Source organism: Erythrolamprus reginae, chromosome 10 (assembly GCF_031021105.1).
Source record: "Erythrolamprus reginae isolate rEryReg1 chromosome 10, rEryReg1.hap1, whole genome shotgun sequence".
NCBI classification, from domain to species: Eukaryota; Metazoa; Chordata; class Lepidosauria; order Squamata; family Dipsadidae; genus Erythrolamprus; species Erythrolamprus reginae.
Window position 1 is genome coordinate 36,717,461 of NC_091959.1, and position 25,415 is coordinate 36,742,875.

Below are 25,415 nucleotides of genomic sequence, written 5' to 3' on the forward strand. Positions count from 1 at the left end.
GTCATAACCAACACTTTGAATTGTGACCGGAAACTGATCGGCAACCAATGCAGACTGCGGAGTGTTGGTGAAACATGGGCATACCTAGGGAAGCCCATGATTGCTCTTGCAGCTGCATTCTGCACGATCTGAAATTTCCGAACACTCTTCAAAGGTAGCCCCATGTAGAGAGCGTATTGCTTTGGCTAAAACATACAAATCGCACAGCAACAATCGCATTATTTATTTTCTGCTTTTCGGAGGGTGGGGGGAAACAACGCATTTGTGAAAAAGTTTTATTACCCCTTTATAATGCCTTGGGAACTTATTACCATATATGGTGGGACCTGTCCAATGATTAAGAAATTTTGGATTAAGGTACAAAAATGGATAATGGACATGATTAAAGTCAAAATAAATAAGAAACCCAAAGCATATCTGCTAGGAATTATATAGACCAAAAATTGGACCAAGATAAATATTACCTAATGATACATATATTAACGGCAGCCAGAATGGCGGTAGCTCAGTTCTGGAGACAACCTTACCAGACAACTCACTGATAATTTAAAAAATCATGGACTGCACAGAGGCAAATGCTTTAGCACTAAAGTTAAGAAATAAAGAAGATTCCACTTATTATAAAATCTGGAATCCTTTTTATTATTGGTTTAGGAGAAGGAAAGAAAATTAAAATTACAATAAGACTATAATTGGGTCAACATTTCTAGAATTTTGGAACAATAAAATTTGGTATGTTTTTGCGAAACATATATATAGAGTGAGGATTTTTAGGATATTAAGTATTGAATATACAATTAACGTAAGGCAGTAGAAATTATAAGTGATTTACAGGTTAAAATTAATAACCAAAATGATTAATTGGGATGCCGGCTGTATTTGCCAGAATTTAAACGAATCAAAAGAAGTGATAGATTGAGTTTTTTATAAATATTATCAACATATGAATATACAGTATATCTTTCCTCCTTTCAGGATGCAAGTTTATACTGATTGTGTTTTTTGCAATTGTGTGTGTAGGGTTTTGTATTGTTTGATCTGTCTTGTTTTTGTATTTTTGATTTTTTTTGTAAATGTCATGTTTATATTTTGTTAATGTTTTTAAAGAATTTCAATAAAAAAACATTATTAAAAAAATATAATGCCTTGGTTAAGACCACACTTGGGATATTGCATCCAATTTGGGTCATCATGATTAAAAAAAGATGCTGAGATTAGAAAGAGTGCAGAGAAGAGCAACAAAAACGATTATGACTTGGAGGCTAAAACATATGAAGAACAGTTGTGGAAATTGGATATGTCTAGTCTAGTGAAAAGAAGGACTAGGTGTGACATGATAGCAGTATTCCAGTATTTGAGGGGTTGCCCAAAAAAGAGGAAGTCAAGCTATTCTCCAAAGCACTTGAGGGTAGAACAAGAAGCAACGGATGGAAACTAATCAAGGAGAGAAGCAAATAAGGACATTTTTTCTTAAAATAATTAATCAGTGGAATGGTTTGCCTTCAGAAGTTGTGTATGCTCCACCACTGGAGGCTTTTGAGAAGATGTTGGACAGCCATTTGCCTTAAATGGTATAGGATCTTCTACTGAAGCAGGGGGCTGGACTAAAAGACCTATGAAGTCCCTTCCAATTCTTTTATTCTATGTTCTATGGATCTTCTCATTTGATATTCACTGTTCATAAATCACCATTTAACATCTGGCATAAAGTTTTGTGTGAGCTACCCCACCTCCTTTTTCCTGGGGTGGCTCCCATCATACAGCGTTTTTCAAGTATCGATATTCTGACAACTGAAGAATCTGACCAGCTAGGCATGTTTGATGTTCCATCATGATGACCTGCACATTTCCTGGATCCACTCCACTGCAAAATGTCCTCAGTGCACCAAATGACACCCAGAAATGCTTAAGTTAGTATGTTCAAGGACACCAAAGTGGAAGCATCCACCTCTAATTGTGGTTGGTGGGAAGGAGAAGGAAGGGAAGGAGGGGGGAAATGAGAAAAGGAGGAGGGGAAGAAGGAAGATGAGGAGGAGGAGGAGGAGGAGGGGAAGGAGAAGAAGGGGAAGAGAAAGAGGAAGGGGAAGAGTAGAAGGAGGAGGAGGAGGAGAAAGGGAAGAAAGGAAGAAGGGAAGGAGAAGAAGAGAAGGAGAAAGAGAAGGAAAAGAGGAGGAGGAGGAAAAGGGGAAGAAGAAGGAGAAGGAAGGGAAGAAGGAGAAGAAGAGGATGGGGCGGAGGAAGATGAAGATGAGGAGGAGGAGGAGAAGAAGAAGGGCAAGAAGGAGAAGAGGAGGAGGGGAAGAAAGAAGAGGAAGATGAGGAGGAGAAGGGGAAGGAGAAGAAGGGGAAGAGGAAGAGGAAGGGGAAGAGGAAGAAGAGGAGAAGGAGGAGGAGAAGGAGAAGGAGAAGAAAGGGAAGAAAGGAAGGAGACAGAGAGGAGGAGAAAGAGAAGGAAAAGAGGAGAAGGAGAAAAAGGGGAAGAAGAAGGAGAAGGAAGGGAAGAAGGAAGAGGAAGATGATGAGGGGGAGGAGAAGAAGGGGAAGAGAAAGAGGAAGGGGAAGAGGAAGAAGGAGGAGGAGAAGGAGAAGAAATGGAAGAAAGGAAGAAGGGAAGAAGGAGAAGAGAAAGAGAAGGAGAAGAAGAGGAGGAGGAAAGGGGGAAGAAGAAGGAAGGGAATAAAGAGAAGAAGGGGATGGGGAGGAGGAAGAGAAAGATGAGTAGGAGGAAAAGGAGAAGAAAGGGAAGGGGAAGAGGAGGAGAAAGAGGAGGAGGTGAAGAAGGAGAAGAAAGAGAAGGATAAAGAGAAGGAGAAGAAGAAGAGAAGGAGGGAAGAAGAGAAAGAAGGAGAAAAAGAAGAGGAGGAGAAGGAGGAAACTACTTCAATTTTCTTTGTATGGGGCTACCTTTGAAGAGGGTGTTGCAAATTCATCAATCTTGGGCCATCACCCTTTCCCAAGCACAAATCCAAGGATTTATTTTAAGCTTTAAAGCTTTAACCAATTTCAGTCCTGAATCTCAGATTTCAAAAGTGGCTTTTTAAAAAAAAAATACTTTCTCTTCCCAAGGACTATCTGTGGGGCAACAGGTGAATGACCTCTGCAGACACCCCTACTCCCTCTGAATTATACAATACACCTCTTTGGTATCTCCGTCATGACCTCCTTTTTGATCACTTTCAGGAAAATGGTTAGATCTTATCACCCGAAACATTCGCATTAAACTAATAAGAGGCAGTTCCTTCCGCACCATAATGATTTCTATTGTTTTTAATCATCAGTTTGAAAGGGGGTTAACTCTGTAGGTAAATAGGCAGTTAAAGACGGGAATAACCAATTAAAAACATGCAAATAAAACCCACCAGGCCCTCAAAAACTCCAACCTTGCTGACTTCAAAGATATAAAGAAGTTAGAGATCAAATGAACTGAATTGTGGTGGGGGTGTGTGTTTTTTTCCTCCAGATGGGCTTCCAGCAAAGTTAAGCCAGGGAATGCAGCTGGAACCATCTCATTCAGAAATGGGGGGTGGGGGTGGAATACTGCCTAAAAGCCAAAAGTGCATGAATAATAAATCCAATCGAACCATGTCCGAGTCTCTGGCCAAACTCAAGCCATACTTCACTGACTCCAGAGCTGCTGATTACACAACCACAGCTGCAATTCAGAACCTTGGATTAATGGTTCGCTTTACGAGTTTGTGGTGGAACTTTTGTAATTAGGGAACTTTGCCTGAAATTAAATTACAGATATGAACCTTTCCTTGGCTTTCTCACACATTGTAGATGTTTGTTGAAGAATAAGATACTTAGAGAGAGGGGGGGAGAGGGAGAGAGAGAGAGAGAGAGAGGTGGAGATAAAGAAAGACAGAGACAGAGACAAAGAGAGAGAGAGAGAAAAGAGAGAGTGGGGGAGAAAGACAAAGAGAGAGAAAGAGACAGAGACAAGAGGCAGAGATAAAGAAAGACAGAGACAGAGATAAAGAAAGACAGAGACAGAGACAAAGAGAGAGAGGGAGAAAAGAGAGAGGGGGGAGAAAGACAAAGAGAGAGAGGGGGGAGAGAAAAAGAGACAGTCAGAGAGAGAGGAAGAGAGAGAGTGAGAGAAAGAAGGACAGAGAGAAAGAGAAGGAGAGAGAGAAAGAGAGACAAAGGGAGAAAGAGAGAGAAAGAGAGAGAGAGAAAGAGAGAGAAGAGACCAAGAGAGAAAGAGAGAGGGATGGATGGAGATGAGGGAAAATGAGATTGAAGGATAAATAAGGAGAAAGATAATGGATAGATGAAGAGAGAGGGATTGATGGAGATGATGGATAGATAAGTAGAAACAAATAGATAGAAGGATGGAGAGAGAGAGATGGATGGAGATGATGAATAGATAAATAGAGAGACAGGTGAATAGAGAGGGATGGTTGGATGGATGGATGAAAGGATGGATGCAGGGATAGGCAAAGTTGGCTCTTTTATGACTTGTGGACTTCAACTCCCAGAATTCCTGAGCCAGTCATGCTAGCTCAGGAATTCTGGGAGTTGAAGTCCACAAGTCATAGCAGAGCCAACTTTGCCTATCCCTGGATGGATGGATGGATGGATGGGTGGGTGGTGAAATAGTAAGTAGTTAGGTAGGGATAGACAGATAGGTAAATGGATTGATGGAAGGATAGATAGATAGATAAACAGATTTTCAAAATTTGCCCCCTCCCCATTCCTGGCGGGATCTCTTCTTCCATGGCATGTGGAGCGGGCCACGCTAAGTGCTCCATTGCAAGAGTAAGGAACTTGTTAGCATGCACGGATCCATTGCAAGAGTAAGGAACTTGTTAGCATGCACGGAAGAGATCTTTAATTCAGGGCCCTGGATTTATGGTGGGGAAAATTTCCTGCCCATCCACCCCTTCTCTTCACCTCCCACTTAATTCCATCCCAGCAGCCAAATTGCTCTCGTTTAACTGCGATTACAAAGGCGGGGCTGATGGGAGAGGTTAATCAAAGCATGGCAGGGAGGCGGGGGGAACCATTTGTAAATATTAAGCCACTCTTTCCAAGGTTCTCCTTAAAACAAGCTGAATAAACTTGCCGGTGTTTATGGAGGAGGAGAAAGAATCTCGGTTAGAAACTGAGCTGAAGAGAGGTAGGGGGGGAAAAGCCACCAAATTTAATTGGGCTCAGAGGATCGAAATGATTATTTTTAAACCATGATGAACGAGTCTCTCCCCCCCCGCCCCCGTTGGCTTCATTGCCATGAGCCGGGGTGGCGCAGCAGGTAGAGTGCTGTACTGCAGGCCACTGAAGCTGACTGTAGATCAGCGGTTCAAATCTCATCACCGGCTCAAGGTTGACTCAGCCTTTCATCCTTCCGAGGTGGATAAAATGAGGACCCGGATTGTGGGGGCAATAGCCTGGCTCTGTTAAAAAGTGCTATTGCTAACATGTTGTAAGCCGTCCTGAGTCTAAGGAGAAGGGCGGCATAAAAATCGAATAAATAAATAAATATAAATAAATATAAATAAATATAAATAAATATAAATAAATATAAATAAATATAAATAAAATAAATAAAATAAATAAAATAAATGAATGAATGAATGAATGAATGAATGAATAAATAAATAAATAAATAAATAAATAAATAAATAAATTGCATGCCTCCCCCCATTTTCAAGGCAGTTCAGATCCTGCGGGAACCTAGCACCATTTCACAAAAAAATTGAAAAATTGACTCAGCAACTTATGCTCAACACTTACAACTGTCATCTCCTGCATATTTTGGTGGAGGACCATTTTGGTCAAAGATACCCTTCAGAGAAAGGCTGAGGATTATGAGGTCTGTTGGGGTAACTATCAATCAAGGAACTAACTAACTTGTTGGTGCTATCCAAGGTCCTGAAAATAGAGTTTGGGTCTGCTGGTTTACCTGAGTCCCTCTCTAGCAGAGACGGGATGCCTTTCTAGATGTCTAATGTCCATCATTCTATCTTCATGTGCTCCACTGTGAAGCACTAAGTGCTATTGCTATTGCCATGTGTGAAAAGAAGACTTTGGAAGAGAGATGCTGCCTAGAGAACAGTTAGATAAGAGACAATTCAATTCAATTTATTAGATTTGTATGCAGCCCCTCGCCGAAGACTCGGGGCGGCTCACAACAATAATAAAAACAATATAATAATGGAACAAATCTAATAATAAAATTATATTAAAAAACCCCAACAATTTAAAAACCATACAACACATACATACCAAACATAAAATATAAGAAAGCCTGGGGGAGATGTCTTAATTCCCCCATGCCTGGCAATATAGGTGGGTCTTGAGTAACTTGCGAAAGACAAGGAGGGTGGGGGCCATTCTAATCTCTGGGGGGAGTTGATTCCAGAGGGCCGGGGCCGCCACAGAGAAGGCTCTTCCCCTGGGACCTGCCAAATGACATTGTTTGGTCGAAGGGACCCGGAGAAGGCCAACTCTGTGGGACCTTATTGGCCACTGGGATTTGTGCGATAGAAGGCGGTTCCGGAGGTATTCTGGTCCAATGCCATGAAGGGCTTTAAAGGTCATTACCAACACTTTGAATTGTGACCGGAAACCGATCGGCAGCCAGTGCAGGCCACTTAGTGTTGTAGAAACGTGGGCAAATCTAGGAAGCCCCACGATAGCTCTCGCGGCCGCATTCTGCACGATCTGAAGTTTCCGAACACTTTTCAAAGGTAGCCCCATGTAGAGAGCGTTGCTGTAATCGAACCTCAAGGTGATAAGAGCATGACCAGTTAGGTCCCACAGTGGGCCTTCTCTGGGTCCCGTCAACTAAACAATGTCGTTTGGCGGGACCCAGGGAAAGAGCCTTCTCTGTGGCGGCCCCGGCCCTTTGGAACCAACTCCCCCCAGAGATTAGAATTGCCCCCACCCTCCTTTCCTTTCGTAAGCTTCTTAAAACCCACCTCTGCCATCATACATGGGGGAACTGAGATATTCTTTCCCCCTAGGCCTTACAATTTACGCATGGTATGTTTGTATGTATGTTTGGTTTTATAATAAGGTTTTTTTTAGTTGTTTAGTATTGGATTGTTACATGCTGTTTTTTATCACTGTTGTTAGCTACCCCGAGTCTGCGGAGAGGGGTGGCATACAAATCCAATTAATAATAATAATAATAATAATAATAATAATAATAATAATAATAATAATAATGACAGGTGTTAATATTCACGGCCCCTAGGCCTGCCGGCAGAGCCAGGTCTTTGTGGCCTTTCGGAAGGCCAGTAGGGTGGAACAGTATAATCATTGGGGGGGGAGAGTTGTTTCCATAGAGCCAGGGCAGCCACAGAGAAAGCCCCCCCACCAACCTGCATTGCTTAGTCGATGGGACCTAGAGAAGGCCAACCCTGTGAGATCTTATTGGTCTCTGGAAGGTATGCAGCAGGTATTGCAGTATTGTAGTATTGAACAGTGCAATCAGGCGGTAGGGAAAGCAAGTAGAATGCTTGGCTGCATAGCTAGAGGTATAACAAGCAGGAAGAGGGAGATTGTGATCCCGCTGTAAAGAGCGCTGGTGAGACCCCATTTGGAATAATACTGTGTCCAGTTCTGGAGACCTCACCTACAAAAAGAGATGGATAAAATTGAACGGCTCCAAAGTTGGGCTACAAAAATGGTAGAAGGTCTTAAGCATAAAACTTATCAGGAAAGACTTCATGAACTCAATCTGTATAGTCTGGAGGACAGAAGGGAAAGGAGGAACATGATTGAAACATTTAAATGTGTAAAAGGGTTAAATAAGGTTCAGGAGGGAAGTGTTTGTAATAGGAAAATTAACACAAGAACAAGGGGGCACAATCTGATTAGAAGTAACATGAGAAAATATTATTTTACTGAAAGAGTAGTAGATGCTTGGAACAAACTTCCAGCAGCCGTGGTTGGTAAATAGGCGTTGATTGCTTACCTGAACGCCTCTTCTCGTACGGTGAGCGGGTACAGCAGTCACATGGGTTGCTCATGTCCAATCCGGTGGAACTGAGCCTAGTGTTAAAAAAGCTTGCCGGATCCGCCCCTTCCCCAGAATTCGCGAATCCATAGACTAGGCTCAGCTGTGAAGCTCTGTAGTGTTCAACTCTTATTGTTAGAGGAAAAAAGATTATAGAAGGTAAAGAAGACACATACAAGGGCGGGAAGTGACTGCTGTACCCGCTCACCGTACGAGAAGAGGCGTTCAGGTAAGCAATCAATGCCTATTCTCCGTACTGAAGGAGCGGGTCCAGCAGTCACATGGGACATACCCAATAGATGGTCCCTAGGGAGGGATTAGATTGCTATCGTGTGAGATAACGGATTGGAGTACCCTTCTGCCGAAGGCAGCGTCCGCTGAAGCGTAAGCATCAATCTTGTAGTGCCTGATGAAGGAATTTGGTGAGGCCCAAGTGGCTGCTTTGCAGACCTCCTCCAACGGGGCTTGAGTCCCCCAAGCGGCCGAGGTGGCTGCGCTCCTGGTGGAATGCGCTGTGATGTTCCCTGGGACTGAGAGGGAGGCCGATTCATAGGCCTTAGATATAGTCCCTCTGATCCAACGGCCTATTACTGTTGAAGACACTTTGGCACCCATGACTCTGGGGTGATAGGCTATAAACAGTGCTTCTGACCTCCGAAAGGGTCCAGTGCGTTGGATATAGATTCTCAGCGCTCTAATAAGATCCAGGGTGTGCCATCTAATTGCCAAGGGATGGTCTCGTTGGAGGCAGAAGGATGGTAGGACAATATCCTGAGTTCTGTGGAACATGGAACTGACCTTGGGTAAGAAGGTGGGGTCCAGTCGCAAGACTACCTTGTCCTGATGAAATTGACAAAGGTCCTGCCTGATTGAGAGGGCAGCCAACTCCGAAATGCGTCGTGCAGAGGTAATAGCCACCAGGAATGCTACCTTAAAGGATAGGTACCTGAGGGACGCCGATTTTAGGGGTTCGTATGGTGCCTGCGTGAGGGAATGGAGAACCCGTGGCAAATCCCAGGATGGATACCTGTGGACCTTGGAAGGTCTGAGGTTGGCTATGCCCTTGAGGAATTCCTGAACTTCAGGGAAGGATCGGAGAGGCTGTCTGCGGGGACCCCCTAGGACAGATGAAATGGCTGTCAGATGACGCCGGAGGGTGCTGGTGGAAAGTCCTTTATGGAAGCCTTGCATAAGGAAGGAAATGATTCTGTGTATGGGGATGCACAGAGGGGAGAGACCTTCCTGTAGACACCACTGGTGAAACTTGGACCACGTGTGGTCGTAGATTCGATTGGTCGAACCCCTTCTGGCCTTTAAAATGACCTCCACTGAATCGGGGTCATGACCACGCAGTTCTAAGTCTCTCCTGATAACAGCCAGGCGGTGAGGTGGAACCACTCCGGGTCTGGATGGAATGAGGCCCCCTGCCGCAGCATATCCCCCGAAACGGGGAGTCGCCAAGGGTCCTGGACGGACAGCTGTTGGAGATCCGCGAACCAGGGCCGGCGGGGCCAATGAGGGGCGATTAAGATTACTCGGGCCCTCTCGGTGAGGACCTTGTGAATCACGTCCGGGAGAATTGGAATTGGAGGAAATGCGTAGAGTAGGCCTGGAGGCCATGGACTCCGGAGGGCATTGATTGCTTCTGCTCCCGGGGATGGAAATCTGGAAAAGAAGCGAGGGAGTTGGGCGTTCGCATTGGTCGCGAAGAGATCCAGGATTGGTAGGCCGAATCTGAGGCTGATTTGATGGAACAGGTCTTGATGGAGGTTCCACTCTCCTGGGTCTATCGTTGCTCGAGATAGCCAATCCGCCTGGACGTTGAGGCTCCCCGAGATGTGGTCGGCTAGGAGCGACCGAAGATGTTTTTCCGCCCAAAGGCCTAACTTGAGGGCCTCCCTCATGAGGGCCTTGGATCTCGTGCCCCCCTGTCTGCAGATATGGCTTTTTGTGGCAATGTTGTCGGTGAGAATGAGAACGTGCCGGTTGGGAATGCGAGGAGAGAAATGCTTCAGAGCCAGGGAAACGGCTCTTAACTCTAGCCAATTGATTGGCCTGGAAGCTTCCTCCGGGGACCACGTGCCCTGGGCTATCATCCCCTGGGCGTGGGCGCCCCATCCCGATAGACTGGCATCTGTGGTGATGACAAATTGATCCGGGCACCTGAACGGGGATCCTTTGTCCATGGCCGGAGACTTCCACCACTTGAAGGATCTGCGAACACTTGGTGGGATGACAATGCGACGATTTGAGTTGCTGTGCCCCGATCTCTGAAAGGGTAATAGGAGCCACTGGAGTTCCCTAGCATGAAGGCGAGCCCAGGGAATGATGCCTATGCATGACACCATCTTCCCCAAAAGGGATGACAGAGTGACTATGGATACTGAAGAATTGGATAAAATGTTAGAAATTAACTCCCCTATACTGAGTTTTCTCTCGGGAGAGAGAAAAACCTGGGAGGATTCTGAATTAATAATGGATCCCAGGTGTAAGATGGATGTGGAAGGTTGGAGGTGACTTTTATCAAAGTTGATGGAAAATCCATGGTCCTGAAGGACTGACATGGTGACAGAAAGGTCTGTTTTCACTTTCTCTAGGGAGTTCCCATGAATCAAAATATCATCAAGATAACATAAAATGTGGATGGGAGACGCCCGGATATAGGCCGCCAGGGACCCCAAGAGCTTTGTAAAGACCCGAGGGGCCGAGGAAAGGCCAAATGGCATCGCCCTATACTGGAAATGCCTGCCTTGAAAGGAAAAACGTAAAAATTTTCTGTGGCATTTGGCTATAGGAATGTGGAGGTAGGCCTCAGTGAGGTCTAAGGAGACCATGAAATCTCCCGTGTGGATGGCGGTCAAAATAGAAGATAAGGAGTGCATCTTAAACTTCCTATATTTGATGAATAGGTTTAGCTTCTTTAAATCCAAAATAGCTCTCCAACCTCCGGAGGACTTTGGAACCATAAATAGGATGGAGTAAAAACCTAGGCCCTTCTGACCGGAAGGAACCGGTTGAATGGCTCTGATGGACAATAAATGAGAAATGGCCTCCTCCATACGGTTACAATCCGAGGAGGACCTGGGAGAAGGGCAGGAAATAAAACGTTTCGGGGGAGGAGAAATAAATTCTAAAAGAAGGCCTGTTTGAACAGTGTCAATGACCCAGGGGTCCTTGGAGGTGAGACGCCAATTAGAGGCGAAATGGGCTAGGCGACCCCCTATGGGAATTGAGGAAAGATTACCATCTAGGTTTCTTTGAAGCCCTGTTAGAGGACGCTCCCCTTTGGAAGCGAAAACCTCTGCCCCTGGAGTTCCTACCTTGGGAACGAAAGCGGGGGGAATACTGACCTGGAGATCTCTGATAGGAAGCCGCTTGATCTTGCTGGCGCCCTGGGCGACGAAAGGACTGCGTTTTGGTAGCCTTTTTTGTGGTTGGACCCAAAACTTTCTTCTTGTCCGTGGTTTCCGTGAGGAGTGGATCCAGGAGATCACCGAAAAGAAGGTCGCGCTTTAAGGGTCCCTGGGATAACTGCCACTTCTGGCGTACTCCCGCTTGCCAAGGGCGAATCCATAGGAGTCTTCTTGCCGTTGTAGAAGCTGCAATAGACTTAGCAGAAAATCTAGTAGATTGCAAGGTGGCATCAGCCACGTACTGGGCAGCTGCAAAGACCTTGTTGAAGTCTTGTTGACCTCTCAAGTCATCGGGAGGAATATGCTGTTGAAGTTGGCGAAGCCACAGAAGCATGGCTCTGGAGAAAAAGGAAGCTGCTGCAGAACTTTTAATGGCCCAGGAATCTGCGGTGAATCCTCTTTTGAGCATTTGTTCAATCCGCTTGTCCTCTGGGCGGAGGACTTCCTCCGCTTCGCCTGGCACAGCCGCTGCCGAGTGAAGGATCTTGACAGGTTCATCCGGTTTGGGAAAAGAGAGAAGCTCTTCATAGGAAGAGGAAAGTTTGTACAACTTTCTGTCCTTGGTGGAGGGATTAAGGCCAGAGGCTGGGAAGTCCCACTGTTTGAGTAAAGCATCTTTAAACAATTTAGGCATAGGAATTACCTCGTTATCCTCCTGTTCCTCTGTGAAGTAAGGTAAATTCTCCTCCGGGGGATCAGTGGAAGTGGAGGCTTGTTTCTCCTGGGCCGCTAATCCCGTAGAAATTCTAGCTTTGAGGAGGAGAGATTTGAATAGTTGAGAAGGAAAAATAGTAATTGGAGAAGGAACCTTTATTTGGGATTCCTCATCATCTGAGAGGCCTTGAAAGGGATCCTCATCATCCTCCATATCCTCATATTCGTCCTGAGAGGAATCTGAATCATCCTGAATAGGAGCTCTAACCGCTGGGGAAGAACCCAAGGGGCGGGAGGGACGAGGAGGAGGAGGAGGTAAGGGAAGCTCATTGATGGTGGAGAGTTTGGCATCAATGGCCTTGGACAACACAGCAAAAATAGATTGGAACTCAGGAGGTAAACTAGAAATATCAGCAGGAATGGCAGAAGAATCCCTAAAGGCCTGGGAGGATCCTGGCTGGGGGGAATCTTCAATAATATCTGGTTCCTCTGGACCTATGCCCCATAGGTTAGGTTGGGGTCTGTCTAGGTTAGGCTCATCCAGAGATAACACAGGGACCCCAGAAGGAGGTAGACTAGAAGCCTCTGGGGGGTCTTGACTACTGAGTACTTGGGCCTGTACTTTCAAACGTTTTGCTGATTTGTCATGGATTCTTTGTAGGGCTAGGTCCCTTCTCTTCTCGGCCCTGGTGACCTTGGTCGAGGGGCGGGCCCCTGGAGAAGAGGAGGAAGAGGCCTGGGGGATACTAGTAATCTCATCGCCTGTAGGCCTGGCCTCTCTGGGACCTTTAGTTGTGCCTCTCTTGGGAAAAGTAGCCATAGTCTGACAATTAACAGAAGACAAGGCTGAGCCAATAACTGAATAATTAAGGAGAAGAATTTTAAGGACTTCCCAAGAGGAATGGATCCTGCTTCGAGGCCTCGAAGCTGCTGAGACTTGAGGGCAATCTGGGCAAACCCAGAGTTCGTGTCCCCAAATCCAGCGGGGCCAGCCTCCCTAAACTTTATAATTAAGTAAACCAAGGCACTCTGGTTGGAGGCTTAGCCGGTGGAGAATTAAGCCTGGGCGTCCCAAGGCCCGCTCCGGGATCCACGCGGTGGACTGAGGCCTACGCGGCTGGCAGGAGGCCAACACGAGAGGCCTAAATTTAAAAAGGGCGCGAAGGCCTTCGCGCCGAAAAATCGCTCCGTAATATTTCTTAAAGGGGAAGCGATCGACTAAGTCCAGGAGACTAGAAAGACGTCTCACTCCGCAGGAGGTATTTCTTAAGCCCTTTAATAATATACAATAATGAATCAATAAATCAATAAATCAATACTTGCACCAAGACCTCCAGGCCAAAGGATTAAAAGAATCCACAAGCGGCAGCGGGGATCGTACACGGCAAAACCGCCGGGGGAAAACGAAACCGCAACTTCTCCAAGGAAAAAAGCCGAGCCACAAACGGCTGGCGCTATTAGTGCAAGTAAATAATAATGGTAAAACAATTCTTACTACTTTTGAAGGAAAAGATCGAAGGGAAGGTGTTAGAATGTTGAACGAGCTATCACAATACAACCGCAGGATATGCGAACTGAGCGAATTCTGGGGAAGGGGCGGATCCGGCAAGCTTTTTTAACACTAGGCTCAGTTCCACCGGATTGGACATGAGCAACCCATGTGACTGCTGGACCCGCTCCTTCAGTACGGAGAATCCACAGTAACTGAATTTAAACATGCCTGGGATAAACATATATCCATCCTAAGATAAAATACAGGAAATAGTATAAGGGCAGACTAGATGGACCATGAGGTATTTTTCTGCCGTCAATCTATTGTAGTATCAGGTATTGCTGATTCATCATGACTGCTGTAGTAAGAACAGTGTGTTTGACGATAGTTTGTGTACTTGTAAGCTGAACCAGTAAGGCTTGTAGTATTGTTAACGTATTGAAAGCTATTGACTGATTTGGCCATGGATGACTGGGCTGTTTAACTTGACTACAATATTTGCTGAAATAAATACTATTTTTCATACTTTAATGTATCTGTTTTTGTATGGTTGAAATATTACTCATATCTCCTGACTACCTGCTGGACATCTGCTAGTACTCCACGTTTCCTTTGCACATGTGCATCAATAATAATAATAATAATAATAATAATAATAATAATAATAATAACAACAACAACAATAACAACAACAACAATAATAATAACAATAATAATAATGCTATCAAAGCCAGAACTGAAAAATCAACAGACGATCCAAAGTGCAGACTCTGTAAAGAAACAGATGAAACAATCAATCACATACTCAGCTGTTGCAAAAAGATCACACAGACTGACTACAAGCATAGACATGATGCTGTGGCACAGATGATCCACTGGAACTTGTGCCGGAACTGCCATTTACCAGTGGCAAAGAACTGGTGGGATCATAAGCCCGAAAAAGTGGTCGAAAATGAGCAAGCAAAACTACTGTGGGACTTCCGACTTCAGACTGACCGAATTCTGAAGCATAACACACCAGACATCCTGATTGTGGAGAAAAAGAAAGTATGGATCATCAACATCGCAATCCCAGGGGACAGCAAAATTGAGGAGAAGCGGCTAGAGAAATTAGTGAAATACGAAGATCTAAAAATCGAGCTGCAACGACTCTGGCATAAGCCAGTGAAAGTGGTCCCAGTGGTCTTTGGCACGCTGGGCGCAGTGCCAAAGGATCTCAGCGGACATTTGAAAACCATCGGAATTGACAAAATCTCCATCTGTCAATTGCAAAAGGCCGCTTTACTGGGATCGGCAAACATAATTCGCCGCTATATCACACAGTCCTAGGTGCTTGGGAAGCGCCTGATTGGTGATGAAATACGAAATCCAGCATAGTGATCTTGTTTGCTGTGTTGTATTGACATAATAATAATAATAATAATTTATTAGATTCGTATGCCGCCCCTCTCCGAGGACTCGGGGGTCACTCTGCATACTCCATAACTCAGGGGTCACTCTGCATACTCCATAACAGACCCTGGGGAGGGAAACCCATTTGCTCAGTCTCTTAGCCGGATCTTGCTCAACTCCATCCTGGTTTGCTTAGTTAGCAGCTTGTCAACTCAACGTGTTTCTCTTTCTTTCTTTCTTTCTTTCTTTCTTTCTTTCTTTCTTTCTTTCTTTCTCTCTCTCTGTTGTATCCCAGATGTTGCTTTTCCTTTTTTCCCCCCTTCCCCAAAGCAGTCAGTGAGGGATTTAAGTACATCACAATGACATCTCCCTCTATTAGGTGAAAGTGTGATGGATGACTGAAGCAGCACCTGTAAAGTAGGTTCCTTGCAACTTGTCACCGGCAATCACATTCGCCATCTGTCTGCTATTTATCCCACCGCAGGCCTGACGGCCTTCTCTCATATTGTTTCATTTTCTTATCATTGCAAACCCTCTCAGTGTTTTCTCTATGGAGAGCCCGGAAAGTATTGGAATGCCAGAGTGGAAGAGAGAGAAGTAATACACAGAGCAAATCCACTCCTCCCCATCCCATGCACTAATATCAAAATTGCTTTTAAAAAAAGATGACTTCCCTTGGCCCATGAGTGCACCAAGACAAAACCCAGCATTTTAAAACCTGATTTCTCTCCCCCCAACCCTGCTCTCTTCTACCTTAATGGAAGATTTATTGGAGGGGAAAGTTCAGCCCCTTTTCTTCTTTTCTAACTTTCCTTGGAATCTTCCAATTGGTTTTTTTTTTTAGGAATAATTTATTTATTTATTTATTGGATTTGTATGCCGCCCCTCTCCGGAGACTCGGGGCGGCTAACAGCAACAATAAAACAGTGTACAATAGTAATTCAATACTAAGAACGATTAAAAACCCATTAATATAAAAACCAATCATACATACAGACATACCATGCATAGAATTGTAAAGGCCTAGGGGGGAAAGAGGATCTCAATTCCCCCATGCCTGACGGCAGAGGTGGGTTTTGAGTAGCTTACGAAAGGCAAGGAGGATGGGGGTGATTCTAATCTTTGGGGGGGAGTTGGTTCCAGAGGGCCAGGGCCACCACAGAGAAGGCTCTTCCCCTGGGTCCCGCCAAGCGACATTGTTTGGTTGACGGGACCCGGAGAAGATCCACTCTGTGGGACCTAACTGGTCGCTGGGATTCATGCAGCAGAATTTTGCCGCGGGGAAAGGAAAACTCATTTGGACTATGGGATGGTTAAAAAAAAATCTCTTAAGAATTGGAATATCAGAATTGAAGAGATGGGGTAGACAAAAGTCACACACACACACACACACACACACAGACACACACACACCCCAATATCAAAATTGTTTTTTAAAAGATGACTTGCCCTGGTCCCCAAGTGCGCCAACTTCTCCGTAAAGTCCAGATATTCTACTGATCTGGGCTAAGTACTAAGACAGGGATGATGAGGATCACCTTAAAATCCAGATGTTCTGCTCATCTGGGCTGAAGTAACAAGACAGGGATGAGGATTTCCTTAAAATCCAGATGTTCTACTCATCTGGGCTGAAGTAACAAGACAGGGATGAAGATTTCCTTAAAATCCAGATGTTCTACCCATCTGGTTTGAAGTAACAAGACAGGCATGAAGATTTCCTTAAAATCAAGATATTCTACTCATCTGTGCCTGAACTGTGAAGAAAATGGTGTGTGGAGGTCTCCTTGAAATCCAGATGTTCTACTCATCTGGGAATGAGCTATCAAGAAAAGGGTGAGAAGGCTCTCCTTAAAATCCAGATGTTCTACTCATCTGGGAATGAACTGTCAAGGAAAGGGTGAGAAGAATTCCTTAAAAATCCAGATGTTCTACTCATCTGGACTTAAGCACCAAGACAGGGATGAAAAGGATCGCTTTCCAATATATCTAGGCCCGAACCATCTTTCATTTTGTCCACATATCTACTTCTCCAACCCACATCTTCAATGCACGACAGGGCCAGGGAAAGGTTCATTTCTCCAACTCTTCTCATTATCTCAGAAAGCAAGGCAGCCCACTTACTTTTATTAAGTTAAACAGGGATAGCAATTAAATACCAGGTGAAAGAGCGATCTGTCAAAAGACGCCTTGGCATCTTGCCCATCCTTTCCAGATTCTCCTCTAATGTCTCTACTGATCACCTGCCAAGTTCTCGGGCTTGGCAATTATTTCATTGTATGACACACTTTGATAGGACTTGTGGGAATGGGGGACTCGGAAGAAGAGTGATTGGAAGTAAACAACAGCAGGAAGGTATGTCTTTGACACAAATTGAGGGGTTACATATCTCAATGCGGCGTTTGCTGAGGGCAGAAGAGTGAGCTGCTTGCCACCAAGCTCAGAGACCATCAAATACCCATCCTTCTTCTCCTCCTCCTCCTCCTCACAAATCCCCTCCTTTCTACCACCAATGATCTTACCTACCTTATTTTTTGGAGTATAAGACGCACTGGGGTATAAGACACGCCCAGTAATGGGCAGGCAAAATTTTTACTGTCACACTATGGGTGTGGCTTATTTTGTGGGCGTGGCTTAATGGTCATGTGACTGAGTAGGAGTGGCTTGCCGGCCATGTGAACAGGTGGAAGTGGCTTGAATGATCAGCGTCGTTCAAGTAAATTGTTAAATCCTCGACTTACAACCTTATCAGTGTTGCTCGCTGGGGTGACAATTTGCTTAGTGTTTCCTGCGCTCTCCTTCCTGGGTCGCCCTCCCGCCTCAGGCTGGGTAGCTAGGCGGACGGGTGCTGCCGGAAGCATAAATGCTGCCAGCGCCGCTTCCGCCCACACCTTTTGCTTCCACCTCAGATGGGAGGTGGCCGCTTGAGGCTGGAGGGGAGCCGGGCAGGAGAGAGGGAAGCTCGTCCAAGGCCAGGAAGGAGGAAAGAGGAAAAAAGCAAGGGGCGCAGATGCAGCAGCAGGGAAATAAAGGAGAGCCGAGTCGAGACCAATAATCCAGGAAGTGAAAGCTGCCAATCAGCTGGAGCTGCACACTCATCTTCATTTCCGCCAGTGGAAATCTGTTCCACCCCGTCCTGCCTGCTGCCCACCCCTGGACACGCCTAGATTTTAGAGGAGGAAAACAAGGAAAAAAGTATTCTGAACCAAACGGTGTAGTGATATATTATTTAATAAAATACCAGTGTGGCAGAATACTTTTTACAACCATGTACACTCTTTTACAAACTTCAAACGGGACAGCTTTAAGACTAGTGGACTTCAACTCCCAGAATTCCTCCTCCAGGAATGCTAGATGGGGTAGTTAGAAGGCAAAAATACCCCTGGTGTTGCAAAGAAAATGTCCTTTTTGCCTATTTTTTCACACAAATGGGGTGGGCAAAGGGTCTGGGAAGCCTGCACAGAGATCCTGGGTGTTTGGGGGTGGCAAAAATGCGCCCATTTTTCCAAAATTAGACCATTTTCTGCCTGGTTTTTTTCAGCAAAACGGGGGCATTTTGCCTTCCCCCAATTCCCAGGAGCTCTCTGCAGGCTTCCCAGACCCTCTATCTATCCCATTTTTGCAAAATATGGGCCAATGTTGTGAAAAAATGGGATACGGGAGTGGGGCTTTGGATGGGCCAAAATGGCTGTATTTGGTGTATAAGTGTCAGGATTAGCAATCCCGGGTAATGTTTCATTGTATTACCATATAAGGTAAAAATGGAATGTAAAGCATAGTAATGCTGAGTCATAGGGTGTGAACTGTAATCTGATTGGGCCAGAGCATTATAAGATGCAAATCAACTTCACCATTCTATTCTGTTTGCTGTTGCTTGCTGTTGATGGTGGTGGTGGTTAGTTGGCTGGCTGGAGCAGTTTGAGTGTGAGTTAAATATTGAGTAGAGTAGTAATAGAAATATGAAGAATCCTGGATTGGTTTAGTATCTACTTGTAACCTGGATTGATTGAACATAGCTGAATATAGCTAAAGTAAAGTTCCTGTATGTAAAAGACTGAGGCAGAAGATATTTTGCACTGAAGAGTAAACTATTGTTTTCTACAAATGTGTCATTGGAATTTATCTGGTTCACTTAACTGAGACAATATATTCTGGTATCTTATCTAGTCCTCCTGCGTTACTCTGCATATATCTGGACAATAAGATGCACCAACGTTTCCACCCTCTTTTAGGGGGGGAAAAGGTGCATCATACTCCGAAAAACATGAAATTTTGCAACAAAACAACCAAGCTCAGAGAGCATCAATTCAATTCAATTCAATTTAGATTTGTATGCTGCCCCTCTCCGAAGATTCGGGGAGGCTCACAACAACAATAAAAACAGTATAACAATGGAACAAACCTAATAATAAAATTACATTAAAAAACCCCAACAATTTAAAAACCATACAACACATACATACCAAACATAAAATATAAGAAAGCCTGGGGGAGATGTCTTAATTCCCCCATGCCTGGCGATATAGGTGGGTCTTGAGTAACTTGCGAAAGACAAGGAGGGTGGGGGCCGTTCTAATCTCCGGGGGGAATTGATTCAAGTACCCATCCTCCTCCTCCTCCTCCTCCTCCTCCTCCTCACAAATCCCCTCCTTTCTAACACCGATGATGTTACTTAGTTTGGTAATGAAATTCTGCAAGAAAACAACCAACTTCAGAGAGTGCCGAGAAAAAAAAGAGATAATAATTGATAAAAGAAAATATTTACAATAAAAGGTTCATTAAACTGACATGCTGCCTGACTCCTGATCCCTCTGGGTGATTTTATTGGTAAAATAAAGCAGTTCCAAAGTTAAGATCTCACCACCATTGGAGATTTGAGACTGTTCAATAAATATCCAACACCAGGCAAGGCTTAGAATATGTTGCAGCTTTCAATTTTGCTGCTTTGGGCATTAAGGGTTTTCTTTTATTATTGTTGTTCTTTGTGTTGTTTTACACGGAGTATCTACACTACCAAGCAATGAGACATAACAAACGTTTTCATATTCTTGTCACACTTAATTTGTTATTTTTGGGTTTTGGCGTTTGTTCCGTGCTTTCTTTTCATTGCTGTTTTCTGATCTCATTCAGAGTGATTTTCATTGTTTATTGTTAATAAATCAGAAGGAATAGGGCTGTTTGTTTGGATATTGTTGAATTTTGTTGCCTAATGGCTTTTTTCTTCCACGAGTGTGATTGGTTACATGCCCAGCTTTGTGCTTCAATATCATTCAATTACATCTTTTGAAACATGCACATCCTGTCTTTCTGTACTGAAAGAGTCGGAGGTCTTCTGCTGCTCGAAATATAAAAGGCTGAGATATTTAGAAAGTCATCCCCAATTTCTGTCAATCCTGAAGCTGACCTGACCTGAGGCCATTTTGAAGCTCCAGTGTTGCCACACTGGAACTGAGGGATAGGAAGCGGGGATTGGAGATAGCTGGGGTTTTGTAGCCAAAACAAAATACTTTCTCTTTGGAACCAAGGTCATTCCCACAGGTGTCTGGAGAGAGAAGGAATGTCATTACCATGCAACCAGATGACACCTTGATTGGACCGTGTGACTGATAGTTTGTGGAAGGGGAAAAACATTTACAGTAGTACCTCTACCTAAGAACATCTCTACTTACAAACTTTTCTAGATAAGAACCAGGTATTCAAGATTTTTTTGCCTCTTCCCAAGAATTATTTTCCACTTACAAACCCAAGCCTCCAAAACTGTAACTGGAAAAGGCAGGGAGAAGCCTCTGTGGGGCCTCTCTAGGAATCTCCTGGGAGGAAACAGGGCTGGAAAAGGGGGGAGAAGCCTCCGTGGAGCCTCTTTAGGAATCTCCTGGGAGGAAACAGGGCCTTCACCCTCCCTGTGGTTTCCCCAATCGCATGCATTATTTGCTTTTCCATTGATTCTTATGGGAAAAATTGCTTCTTCTTACAAACTTTCCTACTTAAGAACCTGGTCATGGAACGAATTAAATTTGTATCTAGAGGTACCACTGTACTTTTAATTAGGTGAAAACCATGTGAACCTTCAGAGTCAGTTTTATTTTAATGTTCTCTGTGTTTTGTTGTTGGTGTTTTGTGTGTTACAAATAAAGTTTATTTTTAATAAGTTAAAAAATATATAATGTTCACCTGTAATTGCAAGCCCTCTGTGGACTGTTTGCAAGAGATGGGGGAAGCAATCAAATATTGATTTATAGATTTCAGAACTGTTAAAATTTAAAAAGGGGGATTTGTTTGTTATAGAGGTAGTCTTTGAGGTCAAAATTTCCATTGCTAAGCAAGATATTTGTTAAGTGGGTTTCACCCTATTTTACAATCTTTTCTTGTCACCATTGTTAAGTTGGCAATGTGACTATTAAGTAAATCAGGCTTCCCCATTGACTTTGCTAGTTAGATGGTCACAAAAGGGGATCACATGAACCCCACCACCACCTAAGATGCCATCACAAATATGCAACTATCACAAATATGCACCAGTTGCCAAGAATCAAAATTCTGATCACATAACCATGGGGATGCTGCAACAATTATAAGTGTGGGGGAAAGGGTCATAACTTACATTTTCCAGTGCTGTTGTAAATTTGAATGGTCGCTAAATGAACTATCATTTTCCAGTGCTGTTGTAAATTTGAATAGTCATTAAATGAACTATCATAAGTTGAGGACTACATGAAGTCTTAAGCTAAAAATTAAAAGTGAGGATTCTTTGTGTTCTTGAAAGAAGTTGGGAGTTATTTTCGTACATCTTTGTGTTTTCCTTTCTTCTATATATTTTTACACATTCCCACCTCTTTTTACTCTTTATCGTTTCTGTCTATTGTTAGTTTATGTTGGGGTTTTTTATGGGTAAAATGTAATAAAGTTATTTGGGGGGAAAAGTTCACTCACTGAACTCCTGAAAAGCTGAAATTGCATCTACCTGTCCTAAGGCAACAACTACTGTCTTCTGTGGAGCTGTCCAGGGTCCTGAAACCTTACTGCTTGCCAGCCAAACCCAAAAGTTTTATCTTTCAGGTCTTTCCCTTAATTAGCTGTGCTCTTAGAACCAGAATCAACTATAAAAAGTCCAACATTTGGCATCTACTCATCCTAGGCAAATGCCATTAAGTCAGTTTTATCTCACTTCCTTCCCATTTCTCAAAAAGCAATTCCGCACTCTGACTAGATCCCAAGGGGCCAAACGCACCGTGCTTTCCAAAGGTGGCTCTAACATTACACCATCTGCACCCGGCAGTAAAAATTAACCACTATTGCAGCTATATAAAGAGGCCTGCCTGAGTATGTGCTTTGAATGGAAGAAGGCTACCCTTTCTGCACTTAAATGCAGAGACTGAGGAAGGAAAATTGGACACCTGTGGTACTCTATAAGAATTAGAGGTATGGAAATTGTAGATGGGCCGACTCACTGAGAGGTTTCACCACATAGAGATGCCTTGTGTTCCAAGCTGAAATAGCAAAACATAGAACTGAGATGCACTATAGCCAGTCCAGTTTAACGTGTCACTCCCTTTACTATGAGTAGCAAAGTCAAGCCCCTTAAAGCCAAGCTCCTCAACACCATCACCTGGCATGACAAATATAATGAAATGTAGTAGTCTGAATTCCCAGGAAAGATGGGATATATAATATAATAAATACAATATAATAAATAATAATGTAACGTAACGTACCGTAACGTAATATAACGCAACGCAACGCAACATAACATAACACAACACAACATAACATAAATAATATAATAGCAACAAAGATGATTAGATGATTAAGGGACTGGAGGCTAAAATATATGAAGAATGTTTGCAGGAACTGGGTATGTCTAGTTTAATGAAAAGAAGGACCAGGGGAGACATGATAGCAGCATTCCAATATCTGGACTAGAAGACTAGAAGTATCATTTTTGGTTTTGAGGGCTGACAACAGCTTTAAATTAGTTCCAGGAAACCAAATTTGAAACCACCTGTCTAAAAAACACAGATCTTAACACCAAGTTATGGACTTAAGCCTAAATATATTCTAGCTCAAATACCAAGAAATCGGAATGCTCATCTCACACCAACATCTAAATATTGCAAATCAACAATACTATCCTGTCCAATCCAATCCAAATCCAGACCCAATGGCATGGTGGTTATTATGTCCAATATTTTGTGACACGCTAAAGAGAAGCCACCATACTATCCACTTGAACAAATAGACATTTTGCAAAACACATCAAGCACAAAGTATTTTTAACGTTTGCAGAGAAGATCTGGGGGTGAGGGGCAAAATCTGGAGGAGTGAGAAGGGATTATCATAGCCTCCATTGTAGAATCATAGAATCACAGGGCTGGCAGGGATCTTCAAGGTCTTCTAGTCTAACTCAAGGCAGGAGATTTTATACCATCTTGGAGAAAGATAATAGCATCAGTCATAGAATCACAGACTAAGTCACAGAATCATAGAATCACAGAGCAAGTAGGCGCTTTAGAGTCTTCTACTTTAACCCCCAGTTCAAGGCAGAAGACCTTACAACCCTTGATGGCGAACCTATGGCACGTGTGCCACAAGTGGCACATGGAGCCATATCTGAGGGCACGTGAGGCATTGCCCTATGTCAGCTTCAGCTGATTTTCAGCCTTCTTTTCAGCCATTTTTGCTCTCTCTAGGCTTCAGGGAAGCTTCCTGAAGCTTGGGGATGGCGAAAAATGGTCCAACATGTCAATTGAAAGTTCAGAAGTTGGCCCATTGGGTCATTTTTCAGCATCCTCAGGGTTCAGGAAAGCCCTCAACCAGATGATTGAACTTCTAATTGGCCTGTTGGGTCATCAGGGTTCAGGGAACTTCCATTTGAATTTCCAGTTGACCTGTTGGCCCATTTTTCACCGTCATCAGTGTTCAGGAAAGCCTCCAATCGGATGTTTGAACCTATTTGGCCTATTGGGCTGTTTTTCGCCATCCCCAGACTTCAAGAGTCCAAGGTTTCAATGATACCTGTTTGCATGTGCAGGGGTTGTGCGCATGCATGAGGGGAGGGCATGGTTTGGACACATGTGAACGCTAGTGCACAGGCACACATCGTTTTGGCACTGGAGCCAAAAAAGGTTCACCATCATTGCTTTACACCATCCTGGACAAATGGCTCTCCAGGTCTACCCTATTATCTGAACGATAACGTTGCTTTACCTCAGTGTGAATTGGTCCTGGGTTGAGTTTTTAGCCACGGACACCACGAAAGTCAAGTGTTCTCCTTGCTTCAGGGTCTTTCGTAGGTACTGAAGGACAACGTTACTATCCAGCCACAGCTCACTTAAGGGGGGGCTACCTCGTGCCTGGTAAAGGAAGACGCTTCCAATCCTTTCCAGGGGAGGCCCTGATTCATCGACGTCGTTGCGGGCAGGTCTGATTCCGTTGCTTCTTCTCAAGTCCTCCTTGCCGCAGTCCCCATTCTCATCTTGAAGGGCGTAGTACAATTCCACTTGACTCCCTTCCGACTGATTCAGAAACTTCTTCCGGCCAGACACCACCGTGGGAGGGTTAAACCAGCTGGGGAGGAGGTCCAACTCAGCCGTGCAAAATCCCAGGCTTTCTGCCAGCCTGCAGCCGGCCCGGACTTCTCTTGTCTCTCGGAAAGCGAAGACCCTCACGCAAGGTAGCTGCTCTGAGACGCTGTAGTCGTCCCAATCTCTCCCGACGATATAGAAGAGCACCTGGACTTTGGGCCTGCTGGGATAAACCTTATGGTTCAAGATGTAGGCCTTCAACTTCCAGTTGAGTGAGATCCTGGGGACGGAGGAGGAGGAGGATCTGAACAGGTTGGAAGAAGACAGCAAGTCCTGAGGTACTGCCTGCTCGACTGAAAAAGGTCCGTAGGTGGCGTTTAAGGTGGGTGGTCTCTTGGCTTTGTAGATGAGGAAAGACTCCACCCGGGATTGAAGGCTAGAGTTCCTCATGATGTCTTGGTTGGCTTCTTTGAGGAAGAAGGAGATGTCCGCGTTGTGGATGTGGTAACTCACTGGCAGGTATGTTGGCAGCAAGGAGAATTTCTGGACGCTTTCCAGAACCCCTCGGCTTTCCGACACTGTAAAAAAAAAGGGAGAGATTAGACCAGTGGTGGCGAAGCTTATTTCCCTCAGCTACCAAAAGTGTGCGTTCATGTGCATGCCAACACCCATAATTCCCTGCAGCCTGGGAAAGATGAAAACAGCCACCCCTGTCCCCTAGAGCGGTGTTTTTCAACCAGTGTGCCATGGTCAGGTGTGCCGTGGGGAAATTAAACATGGGTCCCCAAACTACGGTCTGCAAGCCAGATACGGCCCATGGAGGCCATTTATCCGGCCCGCCACCAGCCACCTCCATCCGAACATAAACATTCCCTTCACAATCCCTCCAGCTATCAGAGACAGGAAGAGTGGAGGCACAGGGAACACTCACTGACCAATCACCTTCTAGGATTCATCCCGGCCACTAGCGATAAACCAAT

At 44.5% G+C, this 25,415-nt stretch overlaps 1 protein-coding gene across 5 annotated transcripts in view; it reads right to left on the reverse strand.

The window, feature by feature from the left end:
* Positions 1-25,415, reverse strand: part of LOC139173059 (transmembrane protein 132D-like) — a 504,596-nt gene that overhangs the window by 288,686 nt on the left and 190,495 nt on the right. For all 5 annotated transcript variants that reach the window (XM_070762526.1, XM_070762529.1, XM_070762530.1 and 2 more), the window contains one exon: positions 24,119-25,013. In XM_070762526.1, coding sequence (XP_070618627.1) covers positions 24,119-25,013 — 895 coding nt within the window. The remainder of the gene's footprint in view (positions 1-24,118; positions 25,014-25,415) is intronic.